At 37.8% G+C, this 23,847-nt stretch overlaps 2 protein-coding genes and 5 non-coding genes across 7 annotated transcripts in view; 1 reads left to right on the forward strand and 6 right to left on the reverse strand.

Annotated features, from left to right (window-relative positions):
* Positions 1 to 170: 170 nt before the first annotated feature.
* LOC112046362 (centrosomal protein of 120 kDa) lies at positions 171 to 20,119 on the reverse strand. Its single transcript, XM_052886363.1, has 21 exons — positions 19,985 to 20,119; positions 19,763 to 19,910; positions 19,270 to 19,402; positions 18,365 to 18,475; positions 17,808 to 17,913; positions 16,690 to 16,838; positions 15,854 to 15,939; positions 14,969 to 15,120; positions 14,266 to 14,677; positions 13,540 to 13,552; positions 12,997 to 13,169; positions 11,621 to 11,812; positions 10,681 to 10,739; positions 9,638 to 9,744; positions 8,135 to 8,317; positions 6,940 to 7,116; positions 6,247 to 6,333; positions 4,705 to 4,865; positions 2,987 to 3,108; positions 2,151 to 2,187; positions 171 to 1,280 (listed from the first exon to the last, which is right to left on the reverse strand). The coding sequence occupies exons 1-21, from the start codon at positions 20,034 to 20,036 to the stop codon at positions 1,136 to 1,138; spliced, it is 2,805 nt and encodes a 934-aa protein (XP_052742323.1). The 5' UTR covers positions 20,037 to 20,119; the 3' UTR covers positions 171 to 1,135.
* LOC112046408 (5S ribosomal RNA) lies at positions 5,751 to 5,869 on the reverse strand. The gene has a single exon (XR_002886882.1). It is a non-coding gene; the product is annotated as a 5S ribosomal RNA (ribosomal RNA).
* On the reverse strand, positions 6,489 to 6,607 carry LOC112046397 (5S ribosomal RNA). Its single transcript, XR_002886873.2, has one exon. It is a non-coding gene; the product is annotated as a 5S ribosomal RNA (ribosomal RNA).
* LOC112046384 (5S ribosomal RNA) lies at positions 9,359 to 9,477 on the reverse strand. The gene has a single exon (XR_002886861.2). It is a non-coding gene; the product is annotated as a 5S ribosomal RNA (ribosomal RNA).
* On the reverse strand, positions 17,137 to 17,298 carry LOC128198930 (U1 spliceosomal RNA). The gene has a single exon (XR_008251628.1). It is a non-coding gene; the product is annotated as a U1 spliceosomal RNA (small nuclear RNA).
* LOC112046409 (5S ribosomal RNA) lies at positions 17,632 to 17,750 on the reverse strand. The gene has a single exon (XR_002886883.1). It is a non-coding gene; the product is annotated as a 5S ribosomal RNA (ribosomal RNA).
* A 752-nt stretch (positions 20,120 to 20,871) lies between the features above and the next one.
* The window catches only part of LOC112046372 (uncharacterized), a 65,409-nt gene continuing 62,433 nt past the window's right edge, over positions 20,872 to 23,847 (forward strand). The window contains exon 1 of the mRNA XM_024083003.2: positions 20,872 to 21,030. Coding sequence (XP_023938771.2) covers positions 20,966 to 21,030 — 65 coding nt within the window. The 5' untranslated portion in view covers positions 20,872 to 20,965. The remainder of the gene's footprint in view (positions 21,031 to 23,847) is intronic.

The raw sequence follows: 23,847 nt of genomic DNA on the forward strand, positions 1-23,847 counted from the left end.
TGCTCTTAGTACGGTACTTTAAATGGCGTTTTCCTTCCATCACCTGTCTGGCTAGCAGACTCTTCTCATCGATCGATCAGATAGAGATCATTTGGACAAAATATTATTGTCTTTAAAATATGCATTTCAATAAATCCTTTGGTAATCATTCATTTTAATAAAAAAAAGAATTTAATTTTAATTCATTTATTATAAGTATCGATCTTGCTATTAAAATACAATTCTTCAAAAAATATTAATTCAAGTATTTTAATAATGCGTTATATCCATATTGTTGATATAGTTTAATATTTAAATATGTATATTAATGCATTTCCGAAGCTTAACAATTGAACCTCTAAAACCATAGATTTACGATTCGGTACAAGTACCTAAATAATTCTATGTCTAAAACACAGTACCTAATGTTTATCACCAAGATTAATTTACAGTTAATCTCATAGTATCATATTTCTATGTATATCACAAATGTTTTGAATACAATAGCTAGAATGGCACAATCGTTTCAAAAATATCATTTAAGTACACAAACAAACTTTACAAGTTTTTCATTAATAGGTTCAAAGAAAATGTTTTGTCTCTAATTTGAACTACGTACATCTTTTATTTATTTTTTTAGCATGCTACTAATTCCGTAGTTAAGTTAATGTAAGGAACATTCATTGTGAATGAACCACAGTGAATGAACATGCTTCTAGTTCCGTAGTTAAGTTATTGTAAGGAACATTCATTGTTAGTTCCCACAGTGAATGAACATGCTTCTAGTTCCGTAGTTAAGTTAATGTAAGGAACATTCATTGTCAGTTCCCACAGTGAATGAACATGCTTCTAGTTCCGTAGTTAAGTTAATGTAAGGAACATTCATTGTCAGTTCCCACAGTGAATGAACATGCTTCTAGTTCCGTAGTTAAGTTAATATAAGGAACATTCATTTTCAGTTCCCACAGTGAATGAACATGCTTCTAGTTTCGTAGTTAAGTTGATGTAAGGAACATTCATTGTCAGTTCACACAGTGAATGAACATGATTCTTGTTCCGTAGTTAAGTTGATGTAAGACAAATTCAATGTCAGTTCCCACAGTGAATAAACATGCTCGTAATTCCGTAGTTAAGTTGATGGAAGACAAAATCATGGTCAGTTCCCACAGTGAATGAGCATACTCCTAATCTCGTGGTTGAGTTGTTTGAGCGTGTCTTCATCAGGCGAGTCCTGCAGTATGAGCTGGTCTCTCTGCGATATGAGTTCACTCAATTTGTCGCTCGTCTCCTTTTTTGGTATTCTGAAATTTACACCACATTATAATGGACGCTTAGTCATACTAATAATATAAAGGCGAAAGTTCGTGTGTGTGTATGTTTGTTAATCCTTTGTGGCTACTGAAGCGATTTGGCTGAAATTTGGAATGGAAATAGATTTTACTCTGGATTAACACATAGGCATTTTATCCCGGAAAAATCCATGGTTCCCGCGGGATTTGTGAAAAACTGAATTCCAAGCGGAAATATATTTCCATAAAATATACATTAGTAATTTTGTGCCCACTACGTTATTTTTTTAAAACATAGCTAAGCATAAAAATTTACTATGAAATAACAATAGGGTAGTTGACTCATATCAAATTTAGTATAAACAATCAATTTCGTATAGTACATGGAATAAGGGTCCGAAATATATCGTTATCAATTAATAAAAGTTTTCTTATAAAACTTAATTTAAATATCACGTATTTTTTAAAATTTTCCTAACGTCAAAAATACTGTCGACCATTTTGTGACGTCACTAACACACTAACGTCGAACTAATTGATAACTAATATTTTTGTTAAACGCTCAATTTGTAAGGGGTTTATTGTAATGACGTCATGAAACAGTTGAAATATAGTCTGTCATGGCCGACAGGCGTTTTAGTAATATATATAGACGTTAATGAACTACATAAGACAATTTAAAAAAGTGTCAACTAGTCTATTGTCAATCTTATCAGACAGACCTTAAGAGTTAAGGTCTGAAAAACGGCCACAGCGATTTCATTACAAAGACCATACGTAAGTTGTTGTCTGTTTTGAATACCACGGATGCTATTAATGCGTCTATTACTTTCTCCATCTACGATTAGTTATTATTGCTTCCGGATTGCATCGAATTTTTACCTTAATTCCTCATAAAGATCCAAGACGTCATCATTGCCTGAAATGAAAAAAAAGTCAACATAATATCAGCCTTAATTATTTAATAGGTGGGGAAAGTGAGTTTTATATTAAAGGTAGGAACACTACCAACTTACAAACCGTCACTGAAATGTCATTTTACTGACTGGAATTAATAATCGCACTTCGACCATTAATAACAGGACCTGCCTCGCTAACCGTCACCTCTCTGGCAAAGATCAAAAATCAATGATCTAACGCGTTTATAAAAACTGTTGCTATAGATTCGATGTTTCATTGTTGTAATCGTTTTCGTCGTGTAAAGAGCTCCATATAAATGCCGGTTTGTGTAGTTGAATGGCACAAAAAACGGCCAAAATCTTGACGCTCAAAAAACGACAGACATTTTTGTTGGTGAATTTGGGTGTGAAACAGGTCCATAGTTTAAATAGTCAAAGTAATCTTACTATACAGACTACTGACAATTTTTCTAAAGAAAGAAAACGCTTAATATTTCAAAGTCTAACCCAGGAGTCAATCTCGGGACTATACGCTCCAAAGCCACATAGTCTAACCATCGAATCAAACAAGCAGGTTTATTATTAACTAGCCATACGGTTTCATCAACGAAGTTCCCGTTCAAGTGGGAATACGGGAATAAAGTATGCGTATGTTCATCAGGGATAATTAGGATTAAGTAGGATTCTAATGGTGATTTTTTTCCCAATCTGTCCAGTAGTTTCAGAGCCAACAAACAAATCTTTCCTCTTTTTAATATAAGTGTATAGATTGACTTTTAAAAACAAATTATCTATGATAGTTTTGTGTGTGTTACTCACTTATAATTGACTGCGACTCGATGGGATTTTTTGTCATGATGTCCATATAGAAGTCATCCTTCAGCTTGTTTACGTCCATTTTCTGGTCGTTCCTCTTGTCTAACTCATCTATGGGATCTAAACTGCAACCAAAACAATACAATAAAGAAAAGTTAAATACTTTTTTAACCTCGAGTCTAATGACGAGTTTTAATTTCACCTATCTAAGAATAATTTGGTTATCAAGACAATTCTAACAATATCTTAAAAAAATACATGTGTTCCAACTTAAAGACAAACATTTCATGCTTCAAATGAACTTGAGATGCGTGACAAGATATTATTTGGCCTGAATTGTCAGACCTTCGCCATTTTATTAAAGCTAAAAATTTATCAGCTCATATTCTTTTTTAACCGACTACCAAAAAGGAGGAGGTTCTATGTTCGGCTGTATGTATGTTTTTTTTATTCTTTACAAGTTAGCCCATGACTACGAGTACAATCTCAATTCTCACCTGATGCTAAGTGATGATGCAATCTAAAATGGAAGCGGGCTAACTTGTTACGAGGAAGATCAAAATTCCTTTCGGTTTCTACACGACATCGTACCGGAACGCTAAATCGCTTGACGGTACGTCTTTATCGGTAGGATGGTACTAGCCTTCCAGCAGCCAGACCTCGACCAATTAAGAAGACCTCAATCGGTCCAGCCGGGAATCGAACCCAAGACCTCTTGTAAATCCACTGCGCCACGGAGGTCGTCGAAACTACCATATACAAATATGAGAGTATTAAAAAGATGAGAGTATAATTTCTTATGCCGGATCTCGGCTATGATTCCATTCAGCCTGAGCCGGGCATACAAACGAGATTAGCACCCTTAAACTGACTTTCGTCGTTATCAACCCATACGGCTCACTGCTGAGCTCGAGTCTCCACTCAGAATGAGAGGGATTTTTTTTCATCTCCCTTATTTTTTTTTTTTTATTGTTTACAAGTTAGCTCTTGACTACAATCTCACCTGATAGTAAGTGATGATGCAGTCTAAGATGGAAGCGGGCTAACTTGTTAGGAGGAGGATGAAAATCCACACCCCTTTCGGTTTCTACACGGCATCGTACCGGAACGCTAAATCGCTTGGCGGTACACCATTGCCGGTAGGGTGGTAACTAGCCACGGCCGAAGCCTCCCACCAGCCAGACCTGGACCGATTAAGAAAATCTCAATCTGCCCAGCCGGGGATCGAACCCAGGACCTCCGGTTTGTAAATCCACCGCGCATACCACTGCGCCACGGAGGCTCTTTTTTATGACGTTAGCACCCTCAAACTGACTTTACATAGAACCAATTATTTTTTAGTTTCTTGGGTATAATGTTAATCGCGGCAACCCCTCGCCTGACACCGTTATTATGAATATTGAGGTTTGAGCTGTGCTAGTGAGCCGTGGTAGCCCAGTGGATAGCCGGAGGGTGTGGGTTCGAAACCGGTCCGGGGCATGCACCTCCAACTTTTCAGTTGTGTGCATTTTAGGAAATTAAATATCACGTGTCCCAAACGTTAAAGCCTGCCAATCCGAATGAGGCCAGCGTGGTGGACTATTGGGCTAACCCCTCTCATTCTGAGAGGAGACTCGAGCTCAGCAGTGAGCCGAATATGAGTTGATAATGATGATGACGATGACGATGACGATGACGATGACGATGACGATGACGATGACGATGATGAGCTGTGCTATTACTTGTTGTCGGCTATGGTGCGGCGGTGCTGGCGCAGCTCGGCGAGCATGCGCGCGCGCTGGCCGAGCTTGGCGCGGTGAAGCTCCCGCACGGCGCGCCCCCACTGCTCTTTGAAGAACGCCTTCGCCGCCGCCGCGCTCTCCAACTTCTCCTCCAGGCAGCGCTGCACCAAACGATAGTGTTCAATAGTTGTCTTGTCTATGCCGTATCAAATATCTATTTTACACTCAGACCAATTATAGAAGGACCTGTATCGCACTCATAGTCACGAACAAAATTGACTGTCATTTTCTGAAGAAACCGAGTTTAGATTTGGTATATATCTTATACTAAACTAGAAGTTTTTGCCCGTTTTTTAAACAATCAATTACACAAAAAGGTATTTTGTACGAAGCTCATTAACCGACGAACACGATTACAACTATTTAACATCGATTCTATAGAGACAGTTTTTATAATCGCATTAGATCGATGATCATATACTTTGACAGAAAAGTAACGTCTAGCGAGGCAATAATTGGTCTGAGATTTTACATATCTTTAAAGTATAGACAGAATACAATTATATCATCCAAGCCAAGGTACAAGACTAAATATTTTTTTAGGAATCATATTTTGAATATGCATGTCCTCTATCTAATCAATCATCAGACAACCAAAATAATGATGTCACATGTGGGCATGCAGTTACGCACGCTCACAATACGTGCGTTAGTGAGGAACGTTGATGCGTTACTAGTTTTCAAACTAAGCTCCAGATGTCAGCACTCAGAAGTAAATGGCAATTAGCAATAGTAATCCGACAGTAAAAAACGTCCACTTATCTGCGGTAAAACTGCTTTCCCTCTCAACGTCCGTTCTCCTCACCCGATTATACTTTTTTATTAATTTAGCTACTCAGGGTATCGGATTGAACAAAAAATATTTCTCTTTCCCAACCAGAAAAATTTAAATATCGGCATGTTGCGGAATACAGAGGAACTATTTATATCATTGGCGCCTCCAATATGACAATATAATGAGAAAAACAAATATTAAACTTAGCAAAAGCCAACATCACGCGGTGTTCCCAGGCGGTCACCCATCCAAGTACTGACCGCGCCCGATGTTGCTTAACTTCGGTGATCGGACGAGAACCGGTGTATTCAACATGGTATGGACGTTGGCGAGTAACATCCCAAAATACATAATCACAGTATGAGCCTGCTTAGATTATAGACACCTAAAACTAATTAGTATAAAATTAAAAGTCACCTGAACTACCTGTAACGTAGTGTGCATGTGAATAGTCTATGCCTTTAAAATAGGTTTTTTAACTTCATAATTGGAATATTATGACACGAAATTAGATAAAATATATTATCTACCTACTTGCATTTGCATTATATTATAATAGTAGTATTTTGTGAGCTCGTCCGGGATAGAATTGACTATATACAATCCTACTACGAAGCGATGTATTTAGTAGCCGTCGAAATATGACAAATGAATTTCATTATTTTTCCGCAGTCACTAATTAATTTAGATAATTAATTATATCTTACCAATTCCTGTATAAGGCTCGCTGTCTGATCTTTTGTTAAGCCTGAATATTTGCTCTCTGCATCCTTCTCAACATTCTTGAGATCATTCTGAAAACGAGTACCCTAAATCAATATTAAATACTATAAACCTTTATCAACTAGAAATCCAAAGATAACATTTATATGGTTGCTTCATGTCGCAAAAAATATTTGTAAATTCCTTAAAAATTACAGAAAGAAAAATATAAACTATCACACCAAAAAGCCAACATCACGCGGTGTTCCCAGGCGGTCACCCATCCAAGTACTGACCGCGCCCGATGTTGCTTAACTTCGGTGATCGGACGAGAACCGGTGTATTCAACATGGTATGGACGTTGGCGACAAACGTGCCGAAATACAAAATCGCAAATAATTATTCAAAAATGCCTAAATAAATAAAAACTGATATCAGTCTGGAAGAAAATGATTCCATACTAGCAGAGTCGGATAGCGGGCTAACTTTTTAGTAGGATGAAAACCCACACCCCTTTCGGTTACTACACGACATCGTACCGGAACGCTAAATCGCTTGGCGGTACGCCATTGCCGGTAGGGTGGTAACTAGCCACAGCCGAAGCTCGTCAGACCTGAACCAAATTATGAAAACCTCTATCGGCCCACCCGGGGATCGAACCCAGGACCTCCGTCTTGTAAATCTACCATACCACTTACCTTAAGTGCGGCGTTCTGTTTCTCCAGCGACTGGACCTTGAGCTGCACCTCCTCTAGCGCCATGTCCTTCATCTTGAGCTGGTGGTTCATGTCGTCTTCCATCTTCTGCGACGCCTCCCTCAACTCCTGGTACTTGGCTGTGTAGTGCGCTTCTAACGCCTTCTTTGCGTCTAGAAGCTTTACAAGGTTTATGTTTCAAAAACGTACTTTTCTGAAGCTGAAGAGTTTGTTTATGTCTTAGATTGAACGCGTTAATCTCAGGAACTACTGGTCCGATTTGAAAAATTCTTTCAGTGTTAGATAGCCGATTTATCGAGGAAGGCTATAGGCTATATATTATCCCTGTATTCCTACGGGAACGGGAACTACGCGGGTGAAACCGCGCGGCGTCAGCTAGTTATTAATAACACTCACGATCAAGTCGGCTCAACCGATTTTCATCAAATATATCTAAGAACACTCGCCCGTAAGTACCTTTACAAAAAAACTTAATTGAAATCGCTTCATCTGTTCAGGAGCTATGGTGCCACAGACAGACAGACTGACAGACACGTCAAAATTATAACACCCCTCTTTTTGCGTCGGGGGTTAAAAATGATTACTTGACTTGACTGGCTAAATGTATCGTTATCAACCCATATTCAGCTCACTGCTGAGCTCGAGTCTCCTCTCAGAATAAGAGGGGTTAGACTAATAGTCCACCACGCTGGTCCACTGTGGATTGACAGACTTCACACACGCAGAGAATTAAGAAAATTCTCTGGTATGCAGGTTTCCTCACGATGTTTTTCTTCACCGTTTGAGACACGTGATATTTAATTTCTTAAAACGCACACAACTGAAAAGTTGGAGGTGCATGCTCCAGATCGGATTAGAACCCACACCCTCCGGATTCGAAAGCAGAGGTCATATCCACTGGGCCATCACGCCTGTATAGCAAAGCCGTATTTAAAAAAAAAATATTTTGGCTGTTGGGAGGCTTCGGCCGTGGCTAGTTACCACCCTACCGACAAAGACGTACCGCCAAGCGATTTAGCGTTCCGGTACGATGTCGTGTAGAAACCGATAGGGGTGTGGATTTTCATCCTCCTCCTAACAAGTTAGCCCGCTTTCACCTTAGATTGCATCATCACTTACCATCAGGTGAGATTGTAATCAAGGGCTAACTTGTATAGAATAAAAAAAAAAAATGTACCTTTCTTTCCCTTTCAGTGTTCCTATATCCTCGCAGACGGAAGTCCTCGGTGGCGCGACTCAGGTCGGCTGCCAGGTTGCGACATTGCTCCACGCCTTTGCTCAATTTGCTCTCTAACTCTGCTCTGCGTTTGTTCCACTCGTTGGCAAGCTGGTCCAAATAGTAATCTTCCTTGCGTTTTAACTGAGAATGTAAAAAAAATATACAATCTATACTAATTTTATAAAGATGAAATAATTTATAGCTTCTTTGCATTGAAACAAGACCCATTCTAAAAATTCACCAATGGAAGACTATTTATTTATTTATTTATTAATTGACATACCAATAATGACAACAAGAAACATTAATAATAATCTATACATAGGTAAACTTAAAAAGTTCTAGTGCTAAACGAAGCCATCTTTTAAAGGTATATACAGCATTGTTGTTTGTAGTCAATGACAAAGGGACATTATCAGGGAGTGGCAAAGGCAATATTTTACCCCCATATGATATATGCTACTCATCATCATCATTGTTATCATCAACCCATATTCGGCTCAATGCTGAGCTCGAGTCTCAGAGGGGTTAGGCCAATACTCCATCACGCTGGCCTAATGCGGATTGGCAGACTTCACACACGCAGTGAATTAAGAAAATTCTCAGATATGCAGGTTTCCTCCTGTTTTTCCTTCACCGTTTGAAGCACGTGGTATTTAATTCCTTAAAATGCACATAACTTAGAATAATGTAACAGAGAGAGGCACGGGCAGTATTTTACGCCTTAAAAAATACGCTAGTGGAATATAAATATTAGATGCTTATAAAAACTAATATCTATTGTATGGCGGTATTTTTTTTTAACTATTTACTCGAAAAGGTCATTTAATGAATTCAGAAATTATATTTTTAATAAATAAATGAATGCAAACATTTATAACTGTAAAGACTATTTCCAACTAAAATTTGACTAATTGTAATAATTGACATTTAAAAAATTATGACATAGCATTCTCTTTTGTAGATTTTGAAGTACATTCTTATTGTTCCATTGTCACTAAATTCTTAAAAATGTTATATATTTATTTGTATAACCATGTTTAACGCTAATAAATAAATTATGATTATTTATTTTTATTAAATAACAAAGGAAATGCAGGGGCATGAAAGTAATTTGTACTTCGTTGTGATATAAAGCTATATTTTAAAACCTTAACAAATTAATAACGAAAATCAGCAAAAAGCCAACATCACGCAGTGTTCCCAGGCGGTCACCCATCCAAGTACTGACCGCGCCCGATGTTGCTTAACTTCGGTGATCGGACGAGAACCGGTGTATTCAACATGGTATGGACGTTGGCGACAATCACGCCAAAAATTTTGATTAGAAAACACATTATAATACCGTATAGATTCTATACTATAGAATAACTCTATTTTTTGCAAGAAGGGTTATATCTAATCTTTCTTACAAGTAAGGTCTAAAATACCTTTAATCAAATTATAATATTATTCACATACTTGCAGTTTAAATAACTGTTGTTGTCTTTCCTTCCAGTCTTCCAATTCACCGACGTATTTTTGCATTAAGGATTCCCGATCGATTGACAGTGTTGGTCTTGAGTTGTCTGGAAAAATAAATACATTTTCTTAGCCTATCCAAATAAAAACAAAAGATTATAACAATTTATGATTGATGTATTTTTGCCTTCCTTTGACTGTTATTACTGCTAAGGGACAATGGGCAAAAGCTGTATCGGTGAACTGAGTAAATCGTTTTTCATGATTATAATTCATTTTTTAAATTATAAATGTTACTTTCATTTATAAGATATCACGTAAACACTGTCAATAAAAATGAATAAAAATAAAATACTATTTTGTCTTTAATAGGACAGCCATTCTTTTTCCTGGAATGTTGTCATAGTAATTTTAGCTTACATGACATGTAACAGGACACTTTATTTTAATATATATAAATCTCGTGTCACAATGTTTGTCCTCGATGGACTCCTAAACCACTTAACCGATTATAATAAAATTCGCACACCATGTGCAGTTCGATCCAACTTGAGAGATAGGATAGTTTAAATCTCAAATTATAGTCGCAATTTTAATTTATTGCTAATTATTTGTCTCTATATATATAAAAGAAAGTCGTGTTAGTTACTCCAGTTATAACTCAAGAACGGCTGAACCGATTTAGCTGAAAATTGGCAGGGAGGTAGTTTAGAGCCAGGAGAAGGACATAGAATACTTTTTTTTTGTAGGGTAGGGTAGGGTGGTAGGGTAGGTTTATGGTATAGGTATAGGGTAGGGGTAGGGTAGTTGTAGGGCAGGGTAGAGATAGAGTAGAGGTAGGGTAAGGATAGGGGTAGGAGTAGGGTAGTGTAAGGTAGGGATAGGGAAGAAGTGCAAATAAATAAATTAATAAGTCAAAGCGAAGCTTGAGCGGGTCCGCTAGTATAATTATAAAAGGACACCACGGACGGACACCAAGGACGCCACAGAGACCGCCAAAAACTTGTTGCGAAAGAACTTGTGAAATAAAAATAGGTTCATACCATTTTCATCATGTTTAATATGTGTGTCGCTTTTGCTTCTTGACAATTTGTCAGGCTCCCTGAAAAACATTAAATAAACAGATTTGAGGCCTTAATTTTTTTCATCATCATCATCATTATCAACCCATATTCGGCTCACTGCTGAGCTCGAGTCTCCTCTCAGAATGAGAGGGGTTAGGCCAATAGTCCACCACACTGGCCCAATGCGGATTGGCAGACTTCACACACGCAGAGAATTAAGAAAATTATCTGATGTGCAGGTTTCCTCGCGATGTTTTCCTTCACCGTTTGAGACACGTGATATTTAATTTCTTAAAATACACACAACTGAAAAGTTGGAGGTGCATGCCCCGGGCCGGATTCGAACCTACGCCCTCCGGAGTCGGAGGCAGAGGACATATCCACTGGGCTATCCCGTCTCTATTTTTTTTTTTACTAATGTTGTATTTGTAATTTAAAATATTTGTGGCAAAATTTATATAGATCTTGTTTTACCGCTTCCAATTAGAGTGCAATAAGGGAAAATGATGACTGTATACATTTTTGTTAATTGATTTTTTTGTGTAAATAACGTTCATTTTTCAGCGTTTATTTTCCTCCCGTGATTAATCTTTGTCATAGATTGTATAGTAAAAAATTGATTAAAAACATAGAAGCTTATCATTATTTCTAGCTAACATGCGACCAAAAAAAGAGAAATATCGTCCAACGGCAAACTCCGTCCACTGCGTCCAGCGTCGGGTCGCACTGCACCTGCTGGTCGCTGGTCGCCTTGGGTCGAGTCAACAGCCGCTCCTAGCACTTGTTACTGAATCTATCTTTCCACATTATCGTTATCTCCGTCCACTGCGTCCAACGTCGCGTCGCACTGCACGTGCTGGTCGCTGGTCGCCTTGGGTCGAGTCAACAGCCGCTCCTAGCACTGGTTACTGAATCTCACCTTTCCACATTATCGTTATCTCCATCCACTGCGTCCAACGTCGGGTCGCACTGCACCTGCTGGTCGCTGGTCACCTTTGGTCGCGCCGACAACAATCGCTCTTGACTTTGAGCGAAAGAATCGCACATTTTCTTTATAAGTTCCGTTAGTTCATTAGTTTGGAGGTAAACGTCGCCCGATGCGTTTTTGTATCTGGAAAGTGGAATTATTCAACAAATTGATTCTCAATTTGTTGGTTTTAGGGTTTTTACACAAGAATTACCCAACCTTTCTTTTATATTATTTCAGTAATTAATAATATTCTTTTTCATGCCAAATTTATATTTTCGTTACACAATCTTTTTAACATACAAAAACATTTTAATCGACTTCAAAGACGTATATACGACAGACAGATAGACGTATAGACGTATATCAGTTATTTTGATTTAAACACAAAATTACTAAACAGATTTTCGTGAAAAGTAAATGGGACCAACCTGGAATTATACTTTGTCAAACAAAAATATAATTTTCAAAATTAGTTAACAAATTACGAAGTTATGAGGTAACAAACATTAAAAAAGAACAAAAAAAAACATACGCGTTGAATAGAGTACTTCCTTCATTTTTTGAAGTCGGTTAATATTATCGTTTTTTTTAACTTTAGTGTTTTATTTGTTTTAGGTAAAGCGTTTTTTTAACTGGAGTTCATTTTTTGCTGTTCGTTCTTTTGGTGTTCTTTTAAACTGGCATTTTGAACATTCTTTAGTTTTTCTTACTCTAAACAACGATTTTTTTTACCCTATTTGAATTTTCATAACAATGGAAAATATGTATATGCGTTATTTTAGGTATTTTAGTTTGTGACTAAGTTTATGTGCTGACAAAAGAAATAGCATGAGCCTTATAGCAATACCATTTTTTTTTACCATATTATTATCAGCAAAGAGCCGTGATAGCCCAGTGGATATGACCTCTGCCTCCGATTCCGGAGGGTGTGCGTTCGATACCGGTCTGGGGCATGCATTTTCAACTTTTCAGTTGTGTGCAGTGCATTGTGTGTTACCATCAGGTGAGATTGTAGTCAAGGGCTAACTTGTAAAGAATAAAAAAAAAAAAAAAGAAATTAAATATCACGTGTCTCAAACGGTGAAGGAAAACATCGTGAGGAAACCTGCATACCAGAAAATTATCTCAATTCTCTGCGTGTGTGAAGTCTGCCAATCCACATTGGGCCAGCGTGGTGGACTATTGGCCTAACCCCTCTCATTCTGAGAGGAAACTCGAGCTCAGCATTGAGCCAAATATGGGTTGATGACGACGTTTATGAGCAAACCAACAACTATAATAAACATACTAGTAATTATAGCGTATGTAATGTACTGGTAATCAACCTGGCCGTGTTACCGGGCGCCATGTTAGTGTAGGCCACTCCCCCCACATCCTGGTCCAGGGTGGTGCAGCTCCCGCTCCTAAAGTCCAGGATCCCCCCTTTCTCCACTTCTTCCTTTTTCCGCCCACTCTCTAGCTGGCTAGCACTTCTTGCTGTCAGCAGCGGTGGTGGCTTCTGAAAGTATATTAGAAAACAAATATTAATAACTAGCGGACACCCGCGACTTCATCCGCGTGAAATTCGATGTAAACTTTCAACTACCCCTACCCTACCTCTACCCTACTCCTACCCTGTCCCTACCCTACCCCTACCCTATCCCTACCCTACCCCTACCCTATCCCTACCCTACCCCTACCCTACGTTGAAATTTTTCCTGAATTTTCTTTGCTGTAAACCTCACGGAGAACGAGACCTTTCCAACGAATGCAAAACCGTGGAAATCGGTTCGTGCGTTCTGGAGTTATAGCGTCAGGAAGGAAAACCCGACTTATTTTTATATAGTAGATATGCTAATAACTAGCGGGCGCTCTATGACTTCACCCACATTATTTCCGGTTCTTTAAGAAAATATAGCATATCACACTCACAAAGTACAAGAATTTTTAAATCGGTTCAGTCGATCCAGAGATTACCCCTTACAACACCACAAACTTTACCTCTTTATAATATTAGTATAAATAGTGGTGATAAATAAAAACGCGAAACCACCTGTTTCCCTCATACTGAATCCTAATTCCTGGTAATCGACTATGTGAGGTCTGGGAGGGATATATGAACACTTTGTACCGCTAGCGACATTCAAAGCTTATGGTAGACACGCGAATTGCACCACAAACTTTACCTCTTTATAATATTAGTATAAATAGTGGTGATATATAAAAAGGTGAAACCATCTGTCTCATTCCCTCATACTCTTAAATTCCTGGTAATCCACTATGGGAGGTGTGGGAGGGATATCTGAACACTTTGTACCGCTAGCCCATTCAAAATTATGGTATAATTATGGTAGAGACACTGGATACTGAAACAGGTTCCAAGACAAAGTGACTTTTCCTGTATCTTCCTTTTATGTCCAAGAGTATCCAATTAGACCTCTTTACATTTCAGACTAATGTCCAAGTCAGTGCGCAGTAAGTGACAGCGCTCCTGTATGTAGAGCTGCCCTCGTTGCACAAACTGACCGGCACATTGCTGCCCACGCCGCTATACTTGAGACTGAGCTCGACGTCCACGAACGCTCGCCGGCCCCCCTCCTGCGGCGCGTCGTCACAGCGCAGTAAGTGACAGCGCTCCTGTATGTAGAGCTGCCCTCGTTGCACAAACTGACCGGCACATTGCTGCCCACGCCGCTATACTTGAGACTGAGCTCGACGTCCACGAACGCTCGCCGGCCCCCCTCCTGCGGCGCGTCGTCACAGCGGAGTAAGTGACAGCGCTCCTGTATGTAGAGCTGCCCTCGTTGCACAAACTGACCGGCACATTGCTGCCCACGCCGCTATACTTGAGACTGAGCTCGACGTCCACGAACGCTCGCCGGCCCCCCTCCTGCGGCGCGTCGTCACAGCGCAGTAAATAACAGCGCTCTTGTATGCACAGCGCGCTGCCTTCGTTGCAGAAACTTGCCACAAACTTCTCCACATCTTCCGTTGGTACTAGCTTTCGAAGATCAAGGCTGCATATACCTGAAATTATGGATAAATAATTAATTAGCTGTACCCCAGTCTGTAAACACAGTATTGCTGCTAGATGGCAGGAATAACCTCAGTTACTCAGTCTGACACAAAAAGTTCTACTAAATCCCCTGTCGTTGATCTTGTCCCCATGGCAATGTAAAGAACAAAAGTAGCCTTTGTGCTATTCCAGACAATAATATATATCTATGTCCGATAACATTTGACACACAGACTGTAATCCTTATTTGTGTTATGTGACTGCAAAATACCGAAAGGCTCGTTGGAAGTCATAGAGCTTACCCACATCTGTGTCTCCGACGCACACTCTGGTGACGAGGTGCGGACACTCAGCAAAGTACCGGCTCAAACTGGCCAGGCTCGTCCGAAGTCGTAGAGACGTGCGTTGATTGAAGTGCGCTATGCTGCCATTGTTGACTGATGTTGCGTTTACCCTGCAAAGGTTTACGTTTTTTTTATAGTAATAGTTGACGGAACAAGCAGAATCCTCACTTGTACTTAAGTGGTAATAATAATATAGGTGGATAGTTTATTGAAAATTTAACTGGCTACTGAAAGGCTTATAGCTTCACGTATAAATTGAAGTACTCTAGTATGAAGAAGTGAGTAGGGTAGGGGTCTAACCTGCCCCTGGTCTATTGGATTTGTAAATTCATTGCGTGTTTGTAGCAACCTTGTAGCTGTCATTTTCGTTTTGTTGTAAAAAGGATTTTACTATGTCTCGGTCTCCCTTATTCTTACTTGCAACCCATCCAGCTCTATTGGCCTGTGCCTGCCATAAATTGTGTATGAAATAAAGCCTTGAACTCATCTTTTGGGAGTGACGGAAGTAATTCGACCTGAGACTTTGCCAGGAAATGCGTTTTAGGTACTCAAAGGTATTTGTAGAGTTTCAATGGCTCCTTCAATCTCAACCTAAAACTGTTGTAAGCCCTGAATATAGTTGAAGGGTCAGCCAGGTGTGTTGTGTTTTTTTTTTGTCCAAACCAAAGCTTCTATGTCTTTATGAATTTTGCATCTAATTTTGCAAGAAGGGTTTTACCAATATAATAAACAAGGAGAGGCCAAGTCAGACGTGAAGTTAAATAGTTATCGTAAATCCAAGCTATTTTGATATTGCTTAAAATTTATATATAAACGACGAAAAACTGAAGCAAATAATCTTACCTGTCCGTATTGATATTATGCGTAAACACAGAGTAAGTGACGTAGCAGTTATTGATTTCCTTGTTTTTAGCATCTGCTGGCAGCAACTGAAGTAAATAAAAAGTTATATTTATATATACAGCTCTGTGGCAGCTACATACAGCTTGTGCGGATAGACCAGTCACCTGGCTCGAATGATGTTTGTACTGAGTTTGTTGCTAGCTAGGTGTCAAGTTAACTCTTACGAGTTATTACTGTAAATCGATAGGTCAGGTACACATGTAATTAGTATTTAAATTTACTTCAAATTACTGTTTAAAGTAATTCGTGGCTATTTCCTGTAAAAATATCGAGATATGCTTTGCATTGGTGAAAGAATTTTTAAAATCGATCTAGTAGTTTTGAAGTCTATTGCCTGTATATAGCCACTCCCTTCCGTTCGTCTCTACTCTTAAACCCCACTATTAGTCAATATTCATTTATTTCGATTAGGCTTAGTTTACAAGCACTTTCGAAAGGTCAGGTACACTATTATCTTATAATGTAGTATATTGTTAATTATACAACATTATAAGATAATGGTGATAATAATTAGTCGAAAACTTAAAATTAAATTTTTAAATACCCTGCTGCTTTTTCTTCGCAAATCCCCTTATCAGGGGTTGCCTGGTGGAGATTGTTCATAGCAATAAGGCCACCGTTGCATGCTAATTCTCATTTTTAAATTTTCCATTATTTTTATGTATTTTTGTCAGCAATAAAGTATTTCTTCTTCTTATTATTATTATTAATATAGTTAAATATGCGCCAAGTTTTCCAGTTTTCTATTCAACAAAATTAAAAGGACTTTTACTTACTAGATCTAAGTTATCCACGGCGCCTATCATCAAGCCTAGTACAAACAGATGGTTTCCACTGCCTATTTGTATGAGACCTTCGTCACAGAGCAACTTGGGTTGAAGTTCTACTGATGATACAGTCTTCCTGCTTTCAGCTAAGTACTCATCTAAAAGGAAAGTAATTCATTATTTTCTCAGGGTCAGGAGTATATCGAAGCCAGAAGGATTGGACTAAATTAAAAAAATATTCATTATGACCATTGATCATGACCAATTATAATAATTGGAGGTTTGATCTGTTATTGTACGCAATACGCATTATTTTATTTAAGTATTTAGTATTGCTATTGATTGACAATTATAAGCAAAGTTTTATTTTCTTGGTCACTGAATTAAACATTTAAATGCACTTTTGCAATGCATTAATGCATTTTCCACCACATTTGATTTGCTTATATTTTCCGGGGGGGACGGCGCGTACGCAGTCCCCACTACCAAAAATTACGCGTCCGAGTTATCCACATTAGGGGTAATCGCAGAGGTCAACCCAGCCGCAGTGCAATGGAAGGGCCTCGCTCTGGGGGAACCGCCTTCTTGATCACGGTGTCCCCTACGCCAGGTAAGTATGCTTAGACACGCCGAGAGCGCGGTGGTCGTTGCGCGCGGCGGACTCTCCGCAGTGCGAGACAACTGCGCGCCCGCGCCGAGCAGCGACACCTCGCGGCGGCTGCTGGAACTGACACGTGGGCACGCACGCTCACTACGCGTCACACGCGTGAACGTTACGTGCGCTGGTAGTTTACGAACGGAGCACCAGATGACAGCAGCAAAAAGCAGTTGTAAAGTAAATTTTCCAAATAAAAGAAAGGAAATGCAGGGACATGAAAGTAATTTGTAATTCGTTGTGATAGAGAGCTATATCATATTACCGTATCAAATTAATAACAAAAATCCGCAAAAAGCCAACATCACGCGGTGTTCCCAGGCGGTCACCCATCCAAGTACTGACCGCGCCCGATGTTGCTTAACTTCGGTGATCGGACGAGAACCGGTGTATTCAACATGGTATGGACGTTGGCGACAGTAACAACGAAAATCATGATCAAAATAATGCAAAACAGATTATAAATACTTACTTAAAGTCAATAGCATAGAACGAGTAGCTGGTGTTGGCGCGCTTTTATTCGACCGGACAGACGGCAATGCAACTTCATTGCTGTGGAATATGCGTAGCTCATTTCTCTGAAATCATGTAAGAAATGTGTATGTAGGTATATCAGAAGTTAACAACACTACAATTAAAGTAAGTACAGACGTGCAGGTTTCCTCACGATGTTTTCCTTCACCGATTGAGACACGTGATATTTAATTTCTTAAAATGCACACAACTGAAAAGTTGGAGGTGCATGCCCCGGGCCGGATTCGAACCCACACCCTCCGGAATCGGAGGCAGAGGTCATATCCACTGGGCTATCACGGCTATAGAGTGCGTCCATCGAGCATCGTCCTGAGCTTGTGACTACAGGATGTAGGGTTAAGGAATTCCTTGATGATCTATAAACACTCTCCGTTCTCTGCTCGTGTTGTTTTCCCTGCCTAACCAAATTTGGTAAGATCCTATTAGAGCAGCTTTGGATACTCGTTCTAATATAGAACTAGCTGCACTTCTAGAGAGGCCAAGGAGAATACATACAGGAGTGGGCGTACTGAGTCTGTCTTCTACGGAGAGGCTCATTAGAAGCTGTGGATGACAGCATTTCCCCTCTGACTTTACTCCAAGCAATTTGTGCCAGCTATGTTTAATCTGAAAATTTCAAATGATATTTTTTTTTAATACAAATGTTAATCTATCTATAAATGTTAAGTTTACTTTTGCATGTCTTAGAAAGTTCTTAATCAATTGAGCTCTGTTGGAATAGGCTGTGTGCCATGAGTGTCTACAATTGTTTTACATAATAGCTCATTCTCTTTTATCCCATTGCACCAGAAGAAAGAGCTATATTTTCGATTTTGTCACTATTACTTGAAAATATATCATCTCTCTTTTCATGAGACATTGAATTGTTCTTGAATTGTTCATGCATGCTACACTTACTGGACACAGTATTCAACCTACTGAAGAGGATTTTTTTTGTTAGGTTATTATTGTGTTTGCAGTAAATTAAAACATATCCCAATAGCTTTGCAACTTGGTATGTTGCAATCTGAGTGGCATACACAAGGTTTTAACTAGGGTAAGCACTATTGTATCAAATGAAAAATTCCTTCTCCAATACAAGTCTGTTGCTATTACCCTGGGTATATTTTTGCCTTTATGATATGTATCCCAATGCTTCAAATAAGAATATATGCAATCCAATCCATTATGCTTATGTATTACTGGAATATTTAAACAATTTGTCCAAAATAAGGGCCTTTTTTAAAAAAGTAAAGTAAGTATTGTAGATTCAGTATTGCTGTCTGGAGCTGCATAAAAATCCTGACGTTTTGTTAAGATATAACAGTTTCTTATTCTTTTCCTGGGCCTTTTCCACACTTTGCTACTAAGGTTTGGCCGTTTTACATAAACTAATTATAGAAAAAGGTTAAATAACTTACATCTACAACCTTATTTGATGGGCACGGCTGTGCACTGAGAAGACTTAGTAACAAATAGCCAATCTTAATTTTCCTCTCTTGTGTGCCAGTCATATAGACTTCTATTTTAACTGGCACATTCTGCACTCGCAAACTGTGAAAACAATAAGATAATTAAAATTATAATAAAAAAGAAATAATTAAGGGGCCAAAGCGGAAGTTTGCGTAATTCTGTGTGAGATTTAAGTAGTCCAGAGTATAATCCGACTCCATTCCTAATTTCAACTAAATCCATTCAGTAGTTTTTGAATAAAAAGGTTAACAAGCATCCATACATCCATGTAACAAACTTTTGCATATAAAATATAAGTGAGATGTTATAATAATATTTATTTATATTTTTTATAAACTTACTTAAATAGAGTGTAGTAAAGTAAAAGAAGCGTAGTGTGATTTTAGTTACACTTTAAAACTCTAAGTAGAAACTTTTAACTTTTAGTTCTATATATCATACCTCCTAAATCTTCTTTTATCTGCTTCCCAAACCAGTTCAGCATCAAATACAGGTGCATGAGATGGCACTACGGGATCCGTTTCTAACAAGTACCCATTTAAAGAGCCACTTACAACAAAGGGACTCTTTAGAAAGCCAAAACCAAGTCCTGAAAAAGATTGTGTTATAAAAACAATTAACAGCTCAAGTCCGTCTTAATCAACAACTGAAATACTCATTCACCTTCTTTAACGTTAAGGACTATTTGTATTGTGGGTCCTCTTAATTCATCCATCAACAATTTGTTCTAAAAAATTGATAAAAGTAATAAAATGCCAACAAGCGATGTAAACAACAACAAACAATTCCAAATTCAAATAATTTTGACAACAAACTGACACTATGAGGAACTATGTCGCCAGTTGCTAAAATATATTTGGATACATTCAATTTAAAGTATTTCAAGCGAAGCCATGAATATAACTTTTCTTAAAATATCAAATATAATATTATGTCAGACTAGAACAAACAAAAGATTATTTAATTTTTATACGTTATCAAAAATCGTAAACTTACGTGAAGCAAATTAGCAAAAAAAGATATTATGGTGAGTTGTACATATAAGTACGGAACCTTCGGTGGGCGAGTCTGACTCGCACCCGACCTTTTTTTAAGGTTTATGGCTATCTATGCCGTTTCTGTCAATCATACAAATATCGAAGCAAATTATTTAATAAAAATAAAGTATTTATCGATATTATATGCAATCGATATTATCTCTGAATTTAATTGAATTATGGTTATCCTAACTGAAGTATTGAACGTACTGGACCCTAGCCTTGCCCGGAAGTCGGAAATCTAAAGGAATGAATCAAAATCAAAGTAATTGATTGTTCATAGATTAAAGTCTCGGTAATAGTATTAAAAATTGCAATAAAGTAGAATTTAAAATAAAATGGTTTTTATAGATTATTTAAATTTGAAACTTCTTTCTCAAAACTTTATTTAAAATTTAAAACTTTGTTTTACTTGGGCATACGGATATATTTTGACTTTTAGTGTAATATTTGATTCGTTCATTCATTAGACAAATAATTAATAATTTTAAAATATTTTCGCATTTCTATTTTACTTAATTTGTTTATAAGTATAAAAGTGATTTACATTTTACATTGTATTTTTGTATACATAATTGTTTTAAAATAATGATGACATAGCAAAATAATGAAGAAATTCCTATACGAATACAAAGCGCTGCGAAGCCGGTCATTAACTGAAACGTCAAAAAGGTAAACAAACAAAACATTTTCAAGAAAGTTTAAATGAAACTACCTCGCTTTTTTATTATTATCAATAAAATTACAATCGATGCGGAAATTGAATTGACGTCGTCGAGTGGCGACTCGTAAATTCGTAAAACTAAATCGTAATTAGTGAACGAGTGTTGTCGACTGCGGTCGTCTGGTAGGCTGTTGGACGCGCGCGGCGCCGAACCAACGCCGAACTACGAAGTTCATACAGCGTGGACGGCGGTGAAGTAGATCACCGGAGCGCGACGAAAAGTAATTTGTACAAAAAACCAAATTCAACTCATTGCGATTGGCGTAGTGTTCGTGAATCGTGATGTTTTGTCTGACTCCGACCGTACATATCGGCAGTCATTGTTGCTAGATGTTTTTTTATAAATCGAACTTTAATTCGCTATTTCGCCGGTAATGTTCCGCCTGCTGTGAGGGACTTTCAGTTCGGAAAAGTTTTTTATATGGTCAAATCATTGAGTGCCGTGTATTCGGGTTGGAATTTGGATGTGCAATTAGTTTAGAATTTAGGTATTTTATTTTGATTTATAAAGTGGCTTCTACGCAAGAAATGGGCGTGTTTAAGTGGCTGCGCCGGTAAGTTGAACTACCTTGCATTATTTATTTTTTCATTTTTATTTTGCCATTTCTATTCCTAATTCAATATGTCATCATTATTATTTCAAAAATATATTAGGTAGGAACTCTTATTTTTATATATCAATTTAAAAAAAACGATAAATAAATAAATAAGTACCTATAGATAACACTTGGAACACCTGTACAGGTGTCCTGATTTTTGTGTTCTAATTTTAAAATTACACTACATTGTGTGACTGCAGTAGAACACACACACATAGGTAACATAATTTAATTCGCAAAATATGTATAATCCTAAGTATAGGATTCATACCTATAACTACAACACATGAAACGCATGCCCTTTGATCTATGCCGCCCTCGCTTCTAAACATTTTCGATAAATACCTACTATAATTGTTCTATTCGGAAAGGTGATAATCTATCAACTCATCTTGATCTGCGAACCGATTTTGAAAACTCTTTTACCACTAGAAAGCCACGTTGTTTGTGAGTGTCATAGGCTATATTTTATCGCCGTATTCTCACGGGAACGGGAACTACGCGTGTGAAAATGCTTTGCTTTGGCAAGTTAAGTAAACAGCTTAAAATTCAATTTCACTGTAAATTCAAACTAACGTAACAAATCGTTTTGCACATTTGTTTTTGTTATCTATCCCAATGATAATTTTATACTATAGATGGGTTACGTCCCCACGAAATCACCGCAAAAAGTGATCCGATCCGAATAATAGGCTACAACACTGAGTGCACACATGGACAATTTTGTCATAATTAACGTTACTTGTTGACCACAATTAACATTGAGTTGTATATAAATTTCCTCTTTTGAGCGCCTGATTTTTCATGCGCTAGTACCTTACACATCTAACAGTATTTAATACTACCTGACGCTGCGCGGTTTTACCCGCGTGGTTCGCTTTCCCGTATGAATACAGGGATAATATATGTATGCCTTCCTCAATAAATGTGCTATCTAATGCAGAAATAATTTTTCAAATCGGACCAGTAGTTCCTGAGATTAGTGCGTTCAATCAATCAAACAAACTCTTCAGCTTTATAATATTAGTATAGATCATTGATCTACCCAAAGATTTTATAATAGAGATATGTCACTAGCGCGTCAAAAGTAAGGCGAACAAAAGCGGCTAATTGACCGAATTTCATTGAGTCTGAATACGAAAGCAACGAAAGTTATTTAATTTAAACAAATAATACCTAAATATACATATTATGTAAATAATGTCGAGTTGTGCGTTTAAGAACTTTACTTTAATAATAAAAATTTTAATAAAAAAAAAATACAACCGACTTCAAAACCAAAAAACGTAACCAGTAAACTAAAAAGCGAAAAATAACATCATAATATGTTCTACCTGCTGATCAGTATGAAGGCGGTGCTAAGCCGGTGATGTATTAATTCAAGCCATTTAGATTTTGCAGACAGTGTTGTTTCATGTGGTCCCGTCAGAAATGGCTTAAATCAAGACAACACCGGCTAAGCACCGCCTTCATACTGATCAGCAGGTAGAACATATTATGATGTTATTTTTCGCTTTTTAGTTTACTGGTTACGTTTTTTGGTTTTGAAGTCGGTTGTATTTTTTTTTTATTAAAATTTTTATTATTTTTCCATTTTTAGTGTAAAATTTCATCTCAAACGAACACATCAGACCCCTAATGACAGTCACAACCCATCTTGGTACAAAATTCTCAGCAATACAAATTAATCAAGCCCAAGCACAAGGTAGCTACCGTACACCGTTAAGGGGTTCCCTTAATTGACCTTGGTCTTCATCATCAGACCCCTAATGACAGTCACAACCCATCTTGGTACAAAGTTCTCAGCAATACGAATTAATCAAGGCCAAACACAAGGTAGTTACTGTAAACTGTTAAGGAGTTCCCTTAATTGTCCTTGGTCTTCATCACCAAACCCCTAAATAATAGTCACAACCTATCTATGTGGAAAGTTCTCATTAATACAAATAAATCAAGCCCAAACACAAGGTAACTGCTGTAAATCGCCGAGGAGTTCCCTCGTCTGTTTTATGGCTCCATCATCAGATCGATTTTAAACCTTCATGAAATTGTAGTGCTTAAAAGTACTAAATGGAAAAAATGACGAACACATTAGACACCCATATAATTTTCGAAAGTTCCCCTCAATTTCTCCAGGATTCCATCATCAGATCTTGACATGATGGC

This window comes from Bicyclus anynana, chromosome 17 (assembly GCF_947172395.1).
Source record: "Bicyclus anynana chromosome 17, ilBicAnyn1.1, whole genome shotgun sequence".
Lineage (NCBI taxonomy): Eukaryota > Metazoa > Arthropoda > Insecta > Lepidoptera > Nymphalidae > Bicyclus > Bicyclus anynana.

What these genes read in the sequence shown, in the direction of transcription:
- LOC112046362 (XM_052886363.1), bottom strand. Translation starts at nt 20,036, where the DNA reads ATGGATGAATTAAGAGGACCCACAATACAAATAGTCCTTAACGTTAAA. An exon ending in CATCAAATAAGGTTGTAGAT is followed by an intron (nt 18,476 to 19,269) that starts GTAAGTTATTTA and finishes TGAAATTTTCAG; the next exon opens with ATTAAACATAGCTGGCACAA. An exon ending in AACAGTTATTTAAACTGCAA is followed by an intron (nt 8,318 to 9,637) that starts GTATGTGAATAA and finishes TTACATTCTCAG; the next exon opens with TTAAAACGCAAGGAAGATTA.